Genomic DNA, 19,578 nt, shown 5'->3' with positions numbered 1-19,578 from the left:
TTTTTAGCATTTTGGCATTGAAAATCACGACGTCAAAGGAAATAAAATGACGTTAAATGTTTTTTTTATTGTTTTTTCATCTAAACTGTCTCGATCATTACAAATTAACGGTAGCACATTACATGCTAAAATTTATAGGGTGGATAGAATACACTATGAAGATGTTCTATGTTCTTTATAAACAAGTTTTGCTGCAATTTATATTTTATCATTTTTTACTCCGACGTTGGGCGCTTTAACGGAGAACTAGTGTGTAGCGAGTCGAATAATTTTGTAAAACCGATCATTTATCTTTAATTTCCCATTTTCCTTGTGATTTCAATTTTTTAGAGTCCCTTTTATAAGATTATATCATTCTTGGAAGTTCATTTTATCGTGTTCCATCACCGTTTTCAGCCATGATCTTAAAATTGAAAATCAGTGATCAGATTACACGCGCCCCCTTGGTGCTTCTGACGATAATATTACACGCACTTCCGAACGCACATTATATGACATGCGCATTACAATGGCCGGACAAATAGCCCTGGCACTATTCGTCCGGCTAGCCGGACAAATAGCCACTCCGAACGTTTATTTTTATCGTATTATTATCAAAGTTATTTGAGACTTCAAACAAAAAAGAGAGTTTTTTTTATATACTTTGAAATAATTTAAATTGTCATGCTATTTTAAAAAAAGACTTATGTCACTGTGTATAAGGAATAATTATGTAAAAAAGGGATATGTCATGTGACTAGAAAGAAAACTATATGATAGTATTTTAATACATTTTCAGAAATTGGAATGGAAAATAAGATATATACATATACATATAGCTCATTTTACTAAAAATCTTAAACCTAAAAAGGGTCATATGTTACACTGAATACTGCCTTGTGGTCATTTTTATAAATTTTCTGTTTACAAAACTTTGAATTTTTCGAAAAACTAAGGATTTTCTTATCCCAGGCATAGATTACCTTAGCCGCATTTGGCACAACTTTTTGGAATTTTGGATCCTCAATGCTCTTCAACTGTGAACTTGTTTAGTCTGTTTCCCGGCCGTTATTGAAATTCTTGACAATAATATTTGTATATTCCGAAGGCATACTGAATGTTTTACGGAGGGGACCAACTTAGTACTTGTTTGGCTTTATAAATATTTTGATATGAGCGTCACTGATGAGTCTTATGTAGACGAAACGCGCGTCTGGCGTACTAAATTATAATCCTGGTACCTTTGATAACTATTGTGTTCGTAATATTTAGTAAAAATGGTAACTGGATCGTTTTCTTGTAATACAACAAAAAGATAATTAAATGTACAAAACATATCTGTCATTGAAGGTCAATTCTATTCTATTGGGTAATTAATCTAAATATTAACAAACCAATACGCTAAGCTTAGTGAAAAGTCCCAAATATAAATTGCACAATTTATATGTCTAACATTTTTGCGATAGAAAATCCGAACAAATCAAGTAAAAAATGGAAAACAAAACGTTTAATAAATTATTGCGTCCGAAGCGCTTTTCTGGATTTACCTTCATCAGGGATGCTCAGAGCTAAACATTTGAAATTCGAAGATGGATAAGTACCGAAAATCGTTGAAGAGCAATATGTCAAAAATACCTAAAATAAATAGCCAAATTCATCTAAAGCCAACTTTGCTTTGCTGTAAAGTAAGATTTTTGCTGCAACGTATCGCTTACTACACTTGTATCGAGCTTCATTTTTATTTTACATCAATTACATATATAAGATGTTACACATTCATATAAATCATACAAATCACATATATGACATATTAATCATAAAAAGCACATACATAACATAGAAAATCTTACAAATTTAATACATGACACATAAAACATACAAATATAAAAAAAAAGGAAGATGTGGTATGATTGCCAATGAGACAAGAGACCAATATGACACAGAAATTAACAATTATATGTCACCGTACGGCCTTCAACAATGAGCAAAGCCCATAAAGCATATATATGACATATAAATCATACAAAGTACATTCATGTATATGATATATTAATCATACAAACCACATACATGACACATAAGTCATACAACGTACATACCAGTGTATAGCATACATGTAAAACATACAAAGCACATATATGACATCTAAATCATTCAAAGCACAAATATGACATATAGATCATTCAAAGAACATATATGACATACTAAACATTCATAGTATATACATGGGGCCATTAAATTTGCTGTTCGGAGTGACTTGGATGGAAAGATGTCTTATTGAAACACATCCCACATCTTCTTATAACTGTGACATATAAAACATGCAAATTACATCAAAGGCATATAAAACATAAAAGCAAATATAAAACAAATACAGCACATTTAGATCAAAAGCACACAGCAACACCAAGCATACAAGCATGCACAGCGAGTAAAGCACATACACATGAATATGCATTAAAAAAATTTAACACAAAGGCATTAATAAAGGATACTCTCTGCTCTGTTTCAAAATAGCAAGCTTTTGAAAATATTATTAGAAATCAATATTTGATAAATGACAGGACTAAAAAACAGAATAAATGAAAGGGTCGTTCCTTGATATAAGCAATTGAAATTTGACAGGAAATAATAATCTATATGTTCATTAGCACTTTTTTTTTTTGTCTATTCGGTTGCCTTATTTCGTAATATCCATACGCTTTTAAATGTTCACCTATTGTTCTGTCTTTTTAACATATCTCATGATGTCAATATTAAAACATTTAAAACAAGTCATCAATATCTACACCCAAATTTTTAAAGTTTCTGTACTTATACATCCCGTCATTGTGTTATTGTGCTATTGTAATTCATTTTGTACTCTTGTCTTTCATTTTTGCTAATGTTCTTTGTCTATATACCTTTTTGTGTTTCTTTGAAATATATGACGTGGGTCTGTACTTATACATCCCGTCATCATTTTATTGTGCTATGATACATTTTTATATTCTTGTCTTTTATTTTTTGCTAATTAATGTGCTTTGTCTATGTGACTTTTTTTCTTCTTTGTTGCATATTTGTCTGTTTTAAAGTGATTGCAATTATAACACAATGTTAACTGCTGAAGATATAGCATCGATGTCGTCATCTATCATCTTAATATTTCAATAGCAATACACAAGGTATCACCAGTTGAACTTCTATTCTTTTAGTGATTAAGATTATAACACAATGCTGAATGCTGTATTTTTGATATTTTCACCTTTTATGTCTATTTATATGGTTCACACACCGTTGTCAATATAATGGAATTTGATGCGACAGTCAGACAAGTCACGGAGAGGTTTAGCTAGCTATAAAACCAGGCTATATCCTGACCAACCATTTTCTACATAAGAAAATTCCTTACAAAGTCATATGCATATGACAATTGTTATACATTCGTTTGATGTGTTTAAGCTTTTCGATTTTGTCATGCATTTGATTAGGGACTTTCAGTTTTAAATTTACCTCGGAGTTCAGTATTTTTCATATCTGTTTTAGTATCCACGACAGAAAACATATAAACTGCTCAATTTCACAATATTTCAAAATAAAAGAAATATAAGAATAAAATTCTTGTACTCCTTAGTTAAGAATCGTTATGATGAGTTTTTGTGAAAAGAGCCACATGTTTCCCACAAAAATATATATTCATCATCTACATGTTAACTTTTTCAATTTTAAATATGTACGACAGATCCTTCGTTTCATTGTTTTACTTTTTCGTTTTTATTCTGTAGTTAGTTAAAATTTATATCAATTATATGGTTATTTTTTTTTATAAATTTACTACTTGCAAAAATATGAATTTTATTCTGAATACTAAGGATTTTCTTATACCAGGCAGATAAACTTAGTCGTATTTCAGTTTGGCACAACTTTTTGGAATTTTGGGTCATCAATGCTCTTCATCTTTGTTTGGCTATCTTTGCTATTTTGACCTGAGCGTCACTGATGAGTCTTGTGTAGACGAAACGCGCGTCGGGCGTATTTAAGAATTATAAGCCTGGTAGCTTCAATAACTATTAGCTTGTCGTAATGTTCTATTGTATTGTTTATTTGTGTGTTTCTTTGTCCTGTATGTTCTTCCATTTATTTCTGTTGTAGTCCTGTCATGTAATGATGTCGTTTTAGTGTTATATATACCATTGCCATTAAAGCGGGAGGTATGGTTAGCCACACAATCAGGTTCAACCTACCAATTTTTTGTTTAAATGTCCTGTACCAAGTCCGGAAAATGGCTATTGTTGTCTTAGTTCGTTTCTGTGTGTGTTGCATTTTAGTGTTTCTGGTATTTTGTTATTCTCCTCTTATATTTGATGTGTTTCCCTCAGATTTAGTTTGTAACCCGGATTTGGTTTTTTTTTCTCAATCGATTTATGAATTTCGAATAGCGGTACACTATACTGTTGTCTTTATTTATGTCTACCGGTCAACGAAAGATAACTTAAAAAGGTCCGACCTTTTGGTTATACTATGTTTTGCAGGCCCGTAGCCAGGAATTTCCAAGGAAGGGGGAGGGTATTTGGACTCGAGAACTCAACTCAACAGTCACAATTTAAACAGAAGGTTGACTTTAACTGTGCTTATTTTTTTAAGGGGGTCCCCTGGCTACGGGTTTGTTTTGAATATAATCAAACAATCACATACTGCATTACAAAATGTTCAATCGGTTCAAGTGTAGATGAAGAAAAGGAAAATTATGGGGCAGTGCATAGCCTTAATTCCCACTAGATATGAAATGAATAAGTAAGTATTTGGAAGAAGTAGCAACTTATAGATAGTTATAGATCCTTACATAAACTTTGAGCGTACCCGTGGAAACCCCTCGGTGATAACTCTAACACACATATATAGTACGGTAAAGCTATCTATTCTAAGCTATGCATTTAACTGAAAACAACTCCGAAAACATTTACTTTTAAAGACACTGGATCTTTCTTTGTGTACTATCCACAGCGGTTACTGCTATATTATATAGAAAATACACCAGGACCGCTGTGGAGATAAAACTTGGAATTGATAGTAAGTAGCATAAACGAGTTATTTTAAGTATATTGTTCATATTATACAGAAAAAGGGGAAAATAATTGAAAGTCAATGGAAAACAAAAAATAACGGAATTTTTCAAAAGGGTGGAAGCTTAAAAAGAATTGTCCTGTCCCAAAGTACCTATCTATTTCTGAGGATTGAAAAAAAAAACAGAAATAATTGAAGTGCCATTTTTCAAAAGGTTACTCATACTGATAAAAGATATTTTGTTATTCGAAATATTTTTTTTTTCATTTGGTGTTGCACTCTTCTTTTTTAGATATAGATCTACATGTATGAGTTATTTACTTTCTTTGAGAACAGTATCGTGTTAGAGGAATAAGTCTACATGTATGAGTTATTTACTTTCTTTGAGAACAGTATCGTGTTAGAGGAATAAGATAGACGTTTTTATTATTTAAAACATCTTTTATGTATGTATGTGTGTAGACGAGAGCAACAAACAATCATTCTTTAATGTATGTGTGTAGTCCCCAGTGCAAATTATTATAAACAATTGTCCATTGAATGTCCTATAAGATATTCCAGGCCTGTGATTGTACTGAATTACAAGTTCCTGACTTGGGACAGCTGGTACATAACAAATATATATATAATTATATGTTTGTGAGCGTTCAACCACCCATCCCCTTACCTACCATTTTTGCTTTACTGAATATGAAGATTTCAGATAAAAACATAATTACAATCTTCACATGAAATAAGATAAAAGCATGACTGATAATAATATTTATTTATGATATATCTGTTAATTATCCATCATCACTTCCTAATTCTTATCGGGTCTTTGTCGTACTTGTCAAGATCTTCCGGTAAACATGAAATGCACTACTGTATTCCCTCTTCACACAAGTGAAATAATTCCGTTTGAAATGAAACTCTACTGTAGTGGAAACATGTCGGGGAATTTTAACACTAGCTAGAGAATCGTAGTCATTCATCTTTTCCTTACTTCTATTTCCTTGTTAACTCCATACAGCATTTTTGTTCGAGTCATACTTGTCTTTCTCTACAAAATACACAAGACCTAATTATATACAATATAGATACATTAATAAATGAATAAAATAGAAAATTAAAACATTTTGCTGAAATCCTTACTACCTACAAATATATAGGTATCGCAAATTATTCGTTTTCAGTGGCTTATCAAGCCATGTATTAAGCAATGGGGTACATGAATTGAGATTTTTATATTTTTTGTATGTCCGAGAATGATCATTTACCGTTATAAAATTAATGAAAAATCAGACGGCACACACAGTTGAGTACCAAGTTACTCATTGAGATCCCTGATATAGTCAGAGAGTCTAAAGGTCTGGGACCTACATATCAGTTTCATCATTATTGCGACATAAGACATAGAGAAAACGTAGATATTTACTCTGTTGAATTTTACAGAAAATGATTGATAAATTCTGTAAAAGAAAAAAGTATGTCCACTGACAGGGAGAAAGATCAATTAAAGTTTGTATGGTTAAAATATCACTGCTGACACAGTATCAGAAATAAAGACTATAGGTTTAGTAATAAAATAACGCTACATAGTTTTCAACCGAGATCGACTTATTGTCTGTCAGTGACCTCTATAGGCTATGTCTATATGATATGTCACAGTCAACATGATGAATATTCTGGCAAGTTGTGCATGATTAAAGTCAATTGATGCGCAATGTTTATACTTTTTATAGCTCTAAATGAAAAAAGTAAAACTTGTTATAAAAATACCGAATGACGGCTGCATTCGGGGGAATTCAAAACGGAAAGTCCTTTAATATATAATAAAATGCGCATCACATTTTTTTTTTTTTTTTTACAATTAAACACTTAGTAGCCAAAATATCAAGAATTTGTATAGAAAGCTCTTTAAAATATCAAGGATTTGTATAGTAAGACAAATCCTTGAAAATATCAAGAACTTTTTTATCTATAAAAATGGTCCCCAAAATTTGGATATATAATGCGAGATAACTCTAACACTTAATTTAGCTGAAATTTAGATTTGTCTCCCTGTGATGTCTCTTGCGTCTTGACAGAATCTGAACTCAAAATGTGCATCATGTTATTCTCCTTTTTTTCAACTGGTTATTATTTATCATAAAATGATTATATTGATTGATATGTATATAAATGTTGCATATTTTAGACTGTCACTTTTGCATGCAAAACCAAAGATTTAGCCCTTCATTCGGAAGAAGATATGTTTTAATAGAATTTATAATTCTGTTTTATTCTATGTCCTAATAAAACATTTATACATTCAATCAGAGTTTTCGATGTTTGAATAAAGAATATCCCGTTGGCGCCCCTGTATTGTGTATTATCTTGTTTCAACATGACCTTATATGGCCCCGGACGTGACGTAATTGTCCCGCCATGTTGAACTGAACGTCCCAAGAAAGTTACAGAAGTGAGACATTTAAGACAAAAACAGCGATAATCGGCCTGTATGACTGGAAGGTCGGCATAACTCATATTAGTTTAACAATTTAAATTCTTAAATATCTTAATCCCTAATATTGAGGCCGCAGAACTTTCTATTCAATGCCAATAATGGTCAATAATGGTGCTTTAATTTGTTGGACCATTTTTTATCAAAATAACAGAATTTTTACGAAATATTGTAAAAGGTTTGAGTGAAAATCCATGAAGATTTTGATTTTTGTCTGATGTAATATAGTAACTATTAGCCCATATTCGTACATGTTCTCATAAAACTGTACAGTTATATAATCCTAATACAGTTTTGTTTTTCTAAGAGAAAATAAAAGGTGACATCTTGTTGGTACCATTACCATTATTCGGTCTGCCCATTACTCTGCAATATATTCAAATTTTTCCGACAGCCCATTACTCTGACATCCCAATATTCCAACATACCATTATTCAGACAGCCCATTACTCTGACATCCCAATATTCCGACAGCCAATTATTCTCACAATGCACCTGTCATCATATCATGGCTGAAGATTTGTTTCAATGCCTTGGAGTTAATACACTAGCTGCAGAAGCGTAGCTCATAGGTCCTTATGTTATTTGTTGACTATAAGCGGACCATAAAACTACAGATTTTTCTTTTTCAAAACGTTCAGAATTGCGACCCAGGTTCAGGTCGCATATATTTCCTAATAAATATTGTTTACAATCCATGCTACATGTATTTCTGTGTCATTTTGGTCTCTTGTGGACGGTTGTCTCATTGGCAATCATACCACATCTTCTTTTTTTTAAAAGCTAGTCAATATATATATATATAGTTCGTTTCATTAGATATTTTTTTAGGATAAGAAGTAACTACATTGTATTTATGTTTGAATATTTATTTCCTTAACACTATTATCTAATTATATCTATTTGTATACATTCTCCGCTTATTTTGTTCAGCCATATTGAATCTCGTTGTGGCGTCTCACCTATTGCTGTGTGTTTGTGTTTCTACATTGGCTAGAGGTATAGCCTATAAGGGTAGGGTTGAGTTCTCACAAAACATTTTAACCCTGTCGCAGGGGTGTGGAAATGCAATGCATGACTCGCCCGACTCGTACATTTGATCACCCGGACAAGTGACTTTTTTGTCTGGGTTGCCCATGGACAAGTTAAATTCATACAAAAAAATATAATTATTTTCAAAACTTATAAAGAAGTTTAATTTTATGTAAAAGAAACCAGTGATAAACAAGTAAAACATATATATTTAAGTCAAAACATCAATGTTCACAACAAAAAAATTAAATAACACTGGAAAAAGATTGATTACCCATTAAAATAAAATAAGTATGCAAACCCAGGTCTCGTAAATATGCCTTTGTCCTTGTCCATTGGCCCGGGATCGTTTTCTAGGTTTTATCCATCATTAAACAGAAGTGTCATTTACCTGTTATAATAAGAAAGATAAATATTTAATAAAACTACTGGGCAATCCAGACAAAATCGACAGGTCAATAAAAAATGTAAAACGCAGGCGGAGACGGACTAAGAGTGAAAAAAAAAACGAAAGCAAAAATTGCAACCATCTTGGTTAGCAGAGTTCCCCTGGAATTTTTGTATAATATGAATAAAACATCCAACACTTGCCGATCAAAAGTCAACTCTATTTGTTGGAAAAGTAGAAAATACAATGTAGAAGGGACACATTAACTGCCAATCAACTTTCAGCAAAACACCAAGCTTGTCAGTTTAGAGAAACAAATAAAATAAAACAGGTTTCTGGGGAAATGGACAAAGCTGTGGCTAAGGTCAATCAGTCTTAGGTTGATAGGTACATGTAGGAAAAACTCTTTAATACAGCATATGCAGTTGTCAAAAACAATCGACCATTTTCTGACTACAGTTTTATATGTGGTGTGAGATTTTTTGACTGCCTTGAAGACCTATGATGGCTTTTAGCTGTTATCTGCTCTTTGGTTGGGTTGTTGTCTCTGACATATTCCCCATTTCCATTCTTAGTGTTTACTTTATGTACATTGTAGGTTATTAGTCCCCTACTGACAAAGTTGAATGCGACCTAAGGTTTTCATTCCTTTTGTCTGTCCATCTGTCATTCCAGAAAATCAGATTTCCACTTTTTTTCTTCATGCTTGAAGATATTGATTTGAAAATTGATGTATAGTTTTCATGACAAGTTACAGATGTACATGTACAAATGTAGTTATTATTTTGTCCCTGTCTAATGATTTTGTGTAGAGGTATGGACTTTTGACTTTGAAAATTCACTGAAATAATCAGTTTTCCACATTTTTTTCCGTCATGCTTGAGTCGGCTGCGGTGGCCGAGTGGTCTAAGTAGTTACATGTACATGTAATCACTAGCCAGTCAACACTGAGGTTGTGAGTTCGAACCCGCTCGTGTTGAGGCACTTGACTCAAATTTTACATACATTGTAATGTATTTGACTAGGATTGTCAGTTTTCCTACCGAAGGTCAGTGGTTTTCTCTGGTCACTCCGTTTTCCTCCCCCAATAAAAACTGTCCACCACCAAGTAGGCCAAAAGCAATGCTGAAAATTGATGTTCAAACACAAAAAATCAATAATGAAATTCGTGCTTAAAAATATTGATTTGAAAATTGTGTATACATGTTGTTATATCATGACAAGTTACAGATCAATTTCTAATTTTGCTCAAAGTTATGGTCCTTGGACTAATAAAATTACTTAATTAATCCAGGGCCGTAACTACCTATGAGGCCAGGGGAGGCAATTGCCTCCCTAAATTTTCTACAACAAAATTTTTTTTTTGAAGTGATAAAATAAAATATTGACAATGTGTACACGAAAAACTTGAATTTGTATTTTAAACAACACACATTTACAGTTTCAACAGTGGTATCATGATACGTGATATATCTGTCATTCCCCGGATTTTTGATTGAAAGTGAACCATTTCGGTATTTGTTTTAGTTTTTTTTTCAAGTGGCCATCCATCTGTTATTCACTAGTTTTACCTATGTCGTACGAGAACGCATATGAAACTTTGCTTTCGACAATTTTAAATAAAACTTAACTAATCACATTTATTTAGGGGCTCAATTAAGCAGAGGAAGTTCCCTTTGTATTATGAATTGTTTATGATATCAGAACTTCGTTACCGGCTGAATCAGCTGCTGGATATTTTTTTGAACGTGTCTAGTCAGACAGTACGTCTCCCAATCGTACATCGTACAAGAACATTATGGTCAATGCCTTAGTCTTTAAACACTCCCATTCGTTGTAGTTCTATTCATGTCTGTTCAGCTTTCAACAATATTGAAATTCAAGGTCCTCGATAAAAAAAATTCTTGCGATTTATATTATCTTGCTTTACATGTATATGATTTTTTTTTACTTACCGGTTTGATTTCTAACAAAAATATCTTTAAATACAGATAATAATTGTTTGTAAAACAAATTGCTTCCAGGTTCAAGCATTACTGATGAGTCTTAAAGTAAGGAAATCAAAGGAAAACGGTTAATTTTTGTTAGCCATTTTATTATTTTGAGAGAAAAAAATCAGTGGTCACAATATATTTAATGTTAATAATTATAGTTCAAAGTACGGCCTTCAAGATGGAGCCTTGGCTCACCCCGAACAGCAAACTCAGTTTGTTATTTGCATAAAAACTGCTTCTAGGTTCAAGCAATACTGACGAGTCTTAAAGTAAGGAAATCGAAAGAAAACGGGTTATTTTTAGCCATTTAAGTGAGGGGAAAAATCGGCGGCGGCCCCAAACTCCTGCCTCCCATGAATTAGAACACTAGTTACGTCCCTGTAATCAGTTTTCAATACTTTTTTTGCCATGCTTGAAGATATTGACTTGATATTTGTTATACAATAAGTTTACACCATCATCACATGAGGCATGACAAGTAACATATCAAGTTTGAATTTGTTCCAATATAATGAATTCTTAACCTGTAGGGGCTATCTATATATTGCCATGCAATACACACAGAATGCTTGTTGATCATATACATGCATATACCCTGCTTACTTTTGTTTGGAGAAAAAAAATAGATTGACAGTGATTTGATTCATTTCCTCATCTTAAGGTGGCTGGTGGGTACAAAAATTTCAGCAAAAAATTAAACCTTTATTTTTTCATTACAAATTTTATTTATTACACTGTTAGTTTTTATACGACCGCAAAAATTTTAATTTTTTGGTCGTATATTGCTATCACGTTGGCGTCGTCGTCTGCGTCGTCGTCGTCCGAATACTTTTAGTTTTCGCACTCTAACTTTAGTAAAAGTGAATAGAAATCAATGAAATTTTAACACAAGGTTTATGACCACAAAAGGAAGGTTGGGATTGATTTTGGGAGTTTTGGTCCCAACATTTTAGGAATTAGGGGCCAAAAAGGGCCCAAATAAGCATTTTCTTGGTTTTCGCACTTAAATGAATAGAAATCTGAAATTTTGACACAAGGTTTATGACCACAAAAGGAAGGTTGGGATTGATTTTGGGAGTTTTGGTTCCAACAGTTTAGGAATTAAGGGCCAAAAAAGGGCCCAAATAAGCATTATTCTTGGTTTTCGCACAATAACTTTAGTATAAGTAAATAGAAATCAATGAAATTTTAACACAAGGTTTATGACCACAAAAGGAAGGTTGGGATTGATTTTTATACGACCGCAAATTTTGAAAAAATTTTCGTCGTATATTGCTATCACGTTGGCGTCGTCGTCGTCGTCCGGCGTCCGAATACTTTTAGTTTTCGCACTCTAACTTTAGTAAAAGTGAATGGAAATCTATGAAATTTTAACACAAGGTTTATGACCACAAAAGGAAGGTTGATATTGATTTTGGGAGTTTTGGTCCCAACATTTTAGGAATTAGGGGCCAAAAAGGGCCCAAATAAGCATTTTCTTGGTTTTCGCACTATAACTTTAGTTTAAGTTAATAGAAATCTATGAAATTTTGACACAAGGTTTATGACCACAAAAGAACGGTTGGGATTGATTTTGGGAGTTTTGGTCTCAACAGTTTAGGAATTAGGGGCCAAAAAAGGGCCCAAATAAGCATTATTCTTGGTTTTCGCACAATAACATTAGTTTAAGTAAATAGAAATCAATGAAATTTAAACACAATGTTAATGACTACAAAAGGAAGGTTGGTATTGATTTTGGGAGTTTAGGTCCCAACAGTTTAGGAATTAGGGGCCAAAAAGGGGCCCAAATAAGCATTTTTCTTGGTTTTCGCACCATAACGTTAGTATAAGTAAATAGAAATCTATGAAATTTAAACACAAGGTTTATGACCATAAAAGAAAGGTTGGGTTTGATTTTGGGAGTTTTGGTCCCAACATAATAAGGGGCCCAAAGGGTCCAAAATTAAACTTTTGTTTGATTTCATCAAAATTGAATAATTGGGGTTCTTTGATATGCTGAATCTAACTGTCATGACTGTGTATGTAGATTCTTAACTTTTGGTCCCGTTTTCAAATTGGTCTACATTAAGGTCCAAAGGGTCCAAAATTAAACTTAGTTTGATTTTGACAAAAAATGAATCAGTTAGGTTCTTTGATATGCTGAATCTAAAAATGTACTTAGATTCTTGATTATTGGCCCAGTTTTCAAGTTGGTCCAAATCGGGGTCCAAAATTAAACTTTGTTTGATTTCATCAAAAATTGAATAAATGGGGTTCTTTGATATACCAAATCTAACTGTGTATGTAGATTCTTCATTTTTGGTCCTGTTTTCAAATTGGTCTACACTAAAGTCCAAAGGGTCCAAAATTAAACTTAGTCTGATTTTAACAAAAATTGAAATCTTGAAGTTCTTTGATATGCTGAATCCAAAAATGTACAGTTTTCAAGTTGGTCCAAATCAGGATCTAAAATTATTATATTAAGTATTGTGCAATAGCAAGTCTTTTCAATTGCACAGTATTGCGCAATGGCAAGAAATATCTAATTGCACAATATTGTGAAATATCAAATTTTTTTTTAATTAGAGTTATCTTTCTTTGTCCAGAATAGTAAGCAAGAAATATCTAATTGCAAAATATTGTGCAATAGCAAGATTTTTTTTTAATTGGAGTTATCTTTCTTTGTCCAGAATCAACTTAAATCTTTGTTATATACAATATACAATGTATATTCACTTTTTACTACCAACTGATAAATTAAAATAATCTTTACCATTCAGTGATAACAAGCAGTTTTTTTACATCTTAATATTTTATGATGTATTTAAATGAGTAGTCATTGTTGCAAACTCCATTAGAAATTTTAATTGAGATTAGTTTTGGAATAAGGGAAAGGGGGATGTGATTAAAAAAATTGGGTTCAATTTTTCTCATTTGAAATTTCATAAATAAAAAAGAAAATTTCTTCAAACATTTTTTTGAGAGGATTAATATTCAACAGCATAGTGAATTGCTCTAAGAGAAACAAAAATTTTAAGTTCATTAGAACACATTCATTCTGTGTCAGAAACCTATGCTGTGTCAACTATTTAATCACAATCCAAATTTAGAGCTGAATCCAGCTTGAATGTTGTGTCCATACTTGCCCTAACCGTTCAGGGTTCAACCTCTGCGGTCGTTTAAAGCTACGCCCTGCGGAGCATCTGGTTGGAGTTGAGGTCACAACAGTTTATGAATTAGGGGCCAAAAAGGGGCCCAAATAAGCATTATTCTTGGTTTTCGCATTATTAGTTAAAGTGAATAGAAATCTGAAATTTTGACACAAGGTTTATGACCACAAAAGGAAGGTTGGGATTGATTTTGGGAGTTTTGGTTCCAACAGTTTAGGAATTAAGGGCCAAAAAAGGGCCCAAATAAGCATTATTCTTGGTTTTCGCACCATAACTTTAGTATAAGTAAATAGAAATCTATGAAATTTAAACACAAGGTTTATGACCATAAAAGGAAGGTTAGGTTTGGGAGTTTTGGTCCTAACAGTTTAGGAATAAGGGGCCCAAAGGGTCCAAAATTGAACTTTGTGTGATTTCATCAAAAATTGAATAATTGGAGTTCTTTGATATGCCGAATCTAACTATGTATGTAGATTCTTAATTTTTGGTCCCGTTTTCAAATTGGTCTATATTAAGGTCCAAAGGGTCCAAAATTAAACTTAGTTTGATTTTAACAAAAATTGAATCCTTGGGGTTCTTTGATATGCTGAATTTAGAAATGTACTTAGATTTTTAATTATTGGCCTAGTTTTCAAGTTGGTCCAAATGGGGGTCCAAAATTAAACTTTGTTTGATTTCATCAAAAATTGAATAAACGGGTTCTTTGATATGCCAAATCTAACTGTGTATGTAGATTCTTAATTTTTGGTCCAGTTTTCAAATTGGTCTTCATTAAGGTCCAAAGGGTCCAAAATTGAACTAAGTTTGATTTTAACAAAAATTAAATTCTTGGGCTTATTTGATATGCTTTATCTAAATATGTACTTTGATTTTTTATTATGGGCCCAGTTTTCAAGTTGGTCCAAATCAGGATTCCATATCAAGTATTGTGCAATAGCAAGAAATTTTCAATTGCACAGTATTGCACAATAGCAAGAAATATCTAATTGCACAATATTGTGCAATAGCAATTAATTTTCAATTGGAGTTATCTTTCTTTGTATAGAATAGTAGTTGATAATATATGTTGGAAATTTGCCAGACATGACTATGATGTCATTTTCTATTTTTATTTGCCAATAACTTTATGTAAATAACTTCATTGGAAATTTGCCAATATAAAATGTTGCTGATGAAGCTTTTTTTCCTTATCTTATCTAAAATGTTTTTAGATAATGTATGTTGGACATTTGCCAGACATGACTATGATGTCATTTTCTATTTTTATTTGCCAATAACTTTATGTAAATAACTTCATTGGAAATTTGCCAATATAAAATGTTGCTGATGAAGTTTTTTTTATTGTTTTATACAATAAACAATGTATATTCACTTTTACTACCAACCAATCTTTACCATTCAGTGATAACAAGCACTTTATTTTACATTTTAATATTTTATGATGTATTTAAAAGAGTAGTTATTGTTGCAAACTCCATTAGAAATTTGAATTGATGTCAGTTTTGGAAAAAGGGAAACGGGGATGTGAAAAAAAAGGGGGGGGGTTAAATTTTTCTCATTTCAGATTTCATAGATAAAAAGAAAATTTCTTTAAACATTTTTTTGAGAGGATTAATATTCAACACCATAGTGAATTGCTCAAAGGCAAAAAAAACCTTTTAAGTTCATTAGACCACATTCATTCTGTGTCAGAAACGTATGCTGTGTCAACTATTTAATTTTAGATTTAAAAAGTTTGAAGAAGAAATCTTTAATTGATTTGTAAAATCTTGACATTTGTTTTGTGTTAAAAAAAAACGTGTAATGTCAAAAATTTTATCACAATCCAAATTCAGAGCTGTATCGGGCTTGAATGTTTTGTCCATACTTGCCCCAACTGTTCAGGGTTCGACCTCTGTGGTCGTATAAAGCTGCGCCCTGCGGAGCACCTGGTTGCTTAATGATATGGTACAAAAATCAACCCAAAAAAACGATTCGGTTTTGTCCCAGATGACTTTTAAAATGTTTATATCATTGAAAAAGCTCCAAATTATCTCCCTTTGGTGCAAAAATGACATTTTTTGGCATTAAATTTGAAATATCTTTTTTAACTCATTGGTGGCCTATATTTTTTTCAAATAAGCTGTACACAAACTAAATAATTGTAAAATTTAAGCGATTTCTGTAATTAAGTTATTTTTTTATTTCGATATTACCTCTATTTCTCCTATTAGCTCAACAGAAAAAAAGGACATTAACAAAAATGTATGCTTCTTCCGGAGGCAGATTGTGAGCTTAAATGAACGGTGACCCCATTTTTTTATTTTATTTTTCTTTTAAGTTTATGATAAAGTTCATTTATAAAAAAATATAGCGAAATCCTATATTAGAAAAAAAAAATTGATTTGTACCCAGGAGCCCCCTTAAGGCTGAAATTTGAAGTCACTACTAGGCTGTACATTTGTTAATAAAGTCATTCAACGATATTTTGGATTTTTTACAAAAGAGAACTACTTGTATATAAATTTAAAAATCAAAACTGTGAATTCTTACCTTTAATATATGTTGATTGAACATGTTGAAGCCATCATTATTTGATAATGTAGATACATGTACTACAAATGCAGATGAATGTACATTTTGTTTGATGTAAATTTGTATGAATAATAATTACATGTATTTTATCTGGAAAGAATTACGTCCCCTTTGACTAGTAAGTATTTTTATTTCAGGAAATGAACACTTATATGTTGTAACATGATAACATTTTAAACACTCATTATTAATTTTGACCCTGACTCTTAATGGCATCCGAGAAAAACATTTGAGTTAAATATACATGTACAACAAATGTATTCTGCCAGATTCCATCATAATAAACATGATTAAAACAATGAAAAATTAAGGGACCTGATACATTTGTAAAATATGTTAATTTCTTAACTTTTATATCTCTTATGCTGTTCATGTTAACATGATCAACAAATACATGTACATTAATGTAAAATCACCTTCTGCATTGTTTAGTGCTGACAAGAACGGAAAACACTTATAATTGGTTATACTTATACTGGAGCTCACTTGAGGTTGAGAGGGTGGACTAAAACAACCAAATGTACTTTGTGTATATGTTTATACACTATACTTGTTGAGAAAAAGCTGATGAAGTGACATCATTTATCACCGCTTTCACTTTCCGTTACAGTGCAGTCGGCTGTACACTAAAATATATTTGTTACAAATTAAAGGGAAATAATGAAGTAATTGGAAAATTATAAAAATTGCTCATTTCCTTGTTGACCTTTTGAAATATGGATTCTGATGATGATATCATTAATGACAATGAGACTAGTAGTGCTGGTTTTAAAGTTGAGAGTGATATGGATTCTTGTGGGACTCTATCTGATGAGGACCTCCTAAACAATGAAGAAAAATTCATGTAGGTAGCTTTTTTTTTGTAGCCTATACAAATTATATACTGTTATCAAAATTGATTCAACTTTTTTCTTATTCCAGGAATTTATATCAATTGATAAGGGCCTGAATCAGAGAAGGAAATGCATTAAACACTTAAAATTTTATGTAATGTGTATCCCATTTTCTTGAAAATTTAGAATAATTCTAGAGATGGACATTATGTTGTTTTCTTTACGCAACAATCTCTGAGTCTCCTACTGTATTATTATTAATTTATAAAATATCAACAGAAAATAGAAAGTTTTTTTTGAAACATTGATATGGACATACATTTGTACAACTTGCTAACTTGTTTTCCTACTTTCATGTTCATTTATTATCATTGATCGTTTTGACATGTGCATGTAACAGTAACTTCCAGAGTTGTGACCCCTGATTGTGTGAAATTTTCCGACTATGAAGTATGGTGTCTGGATGACAGGACCAAAAACTACATTTGTATATGTATTTGTGTTTACAGTTAATGTTGCATATTTAAAAAAAAATCCAGCAGTATTTCAATTTTATTTAGATTTAATAATTCAGTGAACACATCAGACAGTCACAAATTGCTAGGTTTACTTCAGTTTGATGATGGATACATACATTTGTATATATACAGTGTTTTCCTCAGATATTTCATTTAGCATCCTGGTTAACAGGGGAAATTGAAATACCATATTGTTACTAAAAATTATAGCATCACATCCATAACATAATCTATAAGAAAACCAATTCAGATTGCATCTCATTTAAGATTATAGCATCACATTACCATGATGCTAAAAGACACTGTATATATTTGTTTTCTGAAAGAATCGTTCAAATAAATTCAATGAAAAAGTTATACTTTAGTCTGTTTCAGAACATGATATTTTGAATTTCCTTCCCCTCAAATATGTTCATTTCCATTCATCCCAAATTGAATTGGACAGAAACATGTCCTTTTCATAACTTTTAATCATCTCTTTCAAAATTTCAAAAAATGCCCAAATTGAAATGTGTCCACCTTTATTTTTGAAGAGGGATTCATTATCCCAAGAGGGTAGGAATGTCCTTTACCCTCAGTCGTCAATTGGTAATTTATTGCTAAATTAAGTTAAAAATAATGTTTATTGTGAAAAATAAAGGTAAAATTTAACACTTTTTGAGCAAAATACTGTAAATTCAGAAATTACTGTAGCATTTATTATTACGATTATAACCCAGTCACATTTTTATACGACCGCAAAAAATTTTGCAGTCGTATATTGGTATGTAAGCGTCGTCTGAAGACGGATGGTTTCCTGATAATAACTTTAGTATACATGTAAGTAAATAGAAATCAATAAAATTTTAACACAATGTTTATAACCACAAAAGTAAGATTGGGATTGATTTTGGGGGTTATGGTCCCTAAGGTTTAGGAATTAGGGGCCCAAAGGGGCCCAAAACAAGCATTTACATGTATCTAATGTCAGTACAAAAAGTTGTGTTTAAGTATTTCAATTGTTCTAAAATTGTACCACAATTTTTTAATATCATAAGTAGAAGGTTGGCATATATTTTGTGGGTTATGGGGCAGTCTAGGAATAAAGGACCAAACAATGGTCAAAAACAAGCATTTTTGTAGTTTCAAGACAATAAATTGGAGTTATCATTCTTTGTCCAGAATGGTTGTTGAATCACAAAAATCCAATATGCTTTATGAAATCTTTGAAAATTGGAGTTATCTTTCTTTGTCCAGAATAGTAGTTGAATCAACTTAAATCAATGCTATAATATACAATGCAATATTCACTTTACTACCAACTGATAAATTAAAGCAGTCTTTACCATTCAGTGATAATGATTACAAGCACTTTAATTACAAGTCTAGGGTTATGCCCCTTTACAAATGGAAAATTGAAGAACTTTTTAGTTTCTGTTCTCTTAACTTAAGTTTGTCTCAACTAATTTTAATGAAATGTGTATATAATGCTTATTACCTCTAAACTCAATTTAAATTTCAATTTTTGTCAGCTTCATTTTTAGAGTTCTTGGGTTATGTCCCTTTATAACGTTATATGCTAGTGGGGGCATCATCTGTGTCCC

General features: G+C 31.7%; 1 protein-coding gene and 1 long non-coding RNA gene across 5 annotated transcripts in view; one reads left to right on the top strand and one right to left on the bottom strand.

Annotated features, from left to right (window-relative positions):
• Positions 1-5,771: 5,771 nt before the first annotated feature.
• On the bottom strand, positions 5,772-17,024 carry LOC143068060 (uncharacterized). Its single transcript, XR_012976103.1, has 2 exons — positions 16,603-17,024; positions 5,772-6,064 (listed from the first exon to the last, which is right to left on the bottom strand). It is a non-coding gene; the product is annotated as an uncharacterized LOC143068060 (long non-coding RNA).
• The window catches only part of LOC143068057 (LIM and senescent cell antigen-like-containing domain protein 1), a 38,083-nt gene continuing 25,900 nt past the window's right edge, over positions 7,396-19,578 (top strand). For 2 of the 4 annotated variants that reach the window (XM_076241807.1, XM_076241804.1), the window contains exon 1: positions 7,396-7,515. In XM_076241807.1, the coding sequence (XP_076097922.1) occupies positions 7,505-7,515 (11 nt within the window). In that variant the 5' untranslated portion in view covers positions 7,396-7,504. Of the gene's footprint in view, positions 7,516-17,147; positions 17,489-19,578 lie in introns of those variants that run through there. The other 2 variants (XM_076241802.1, XM_076241799.1) reach the window with 2 other exon arrangements.

The sequence above is a fragment of the Mytilus galloprovincialis genome, chromosome 3, assembly GCF_965363235.1.
Source record: "Mytilus galloprovincialis chromosome 3, xbMytGall1.hap1.1, whole genome shotgun sequence".
In the NCBI taxonomy this organism is placed as follows: domain Eukaryota; kingdom Metazoa; phylum Mollusca; class Bivalvia; order Mytilida; family Mytilidae; genus Mytilus; species Mytilus galloprovincialis.
This window is presented reverse-complemented; position numbering and strand designations above follow the sequence as displayed.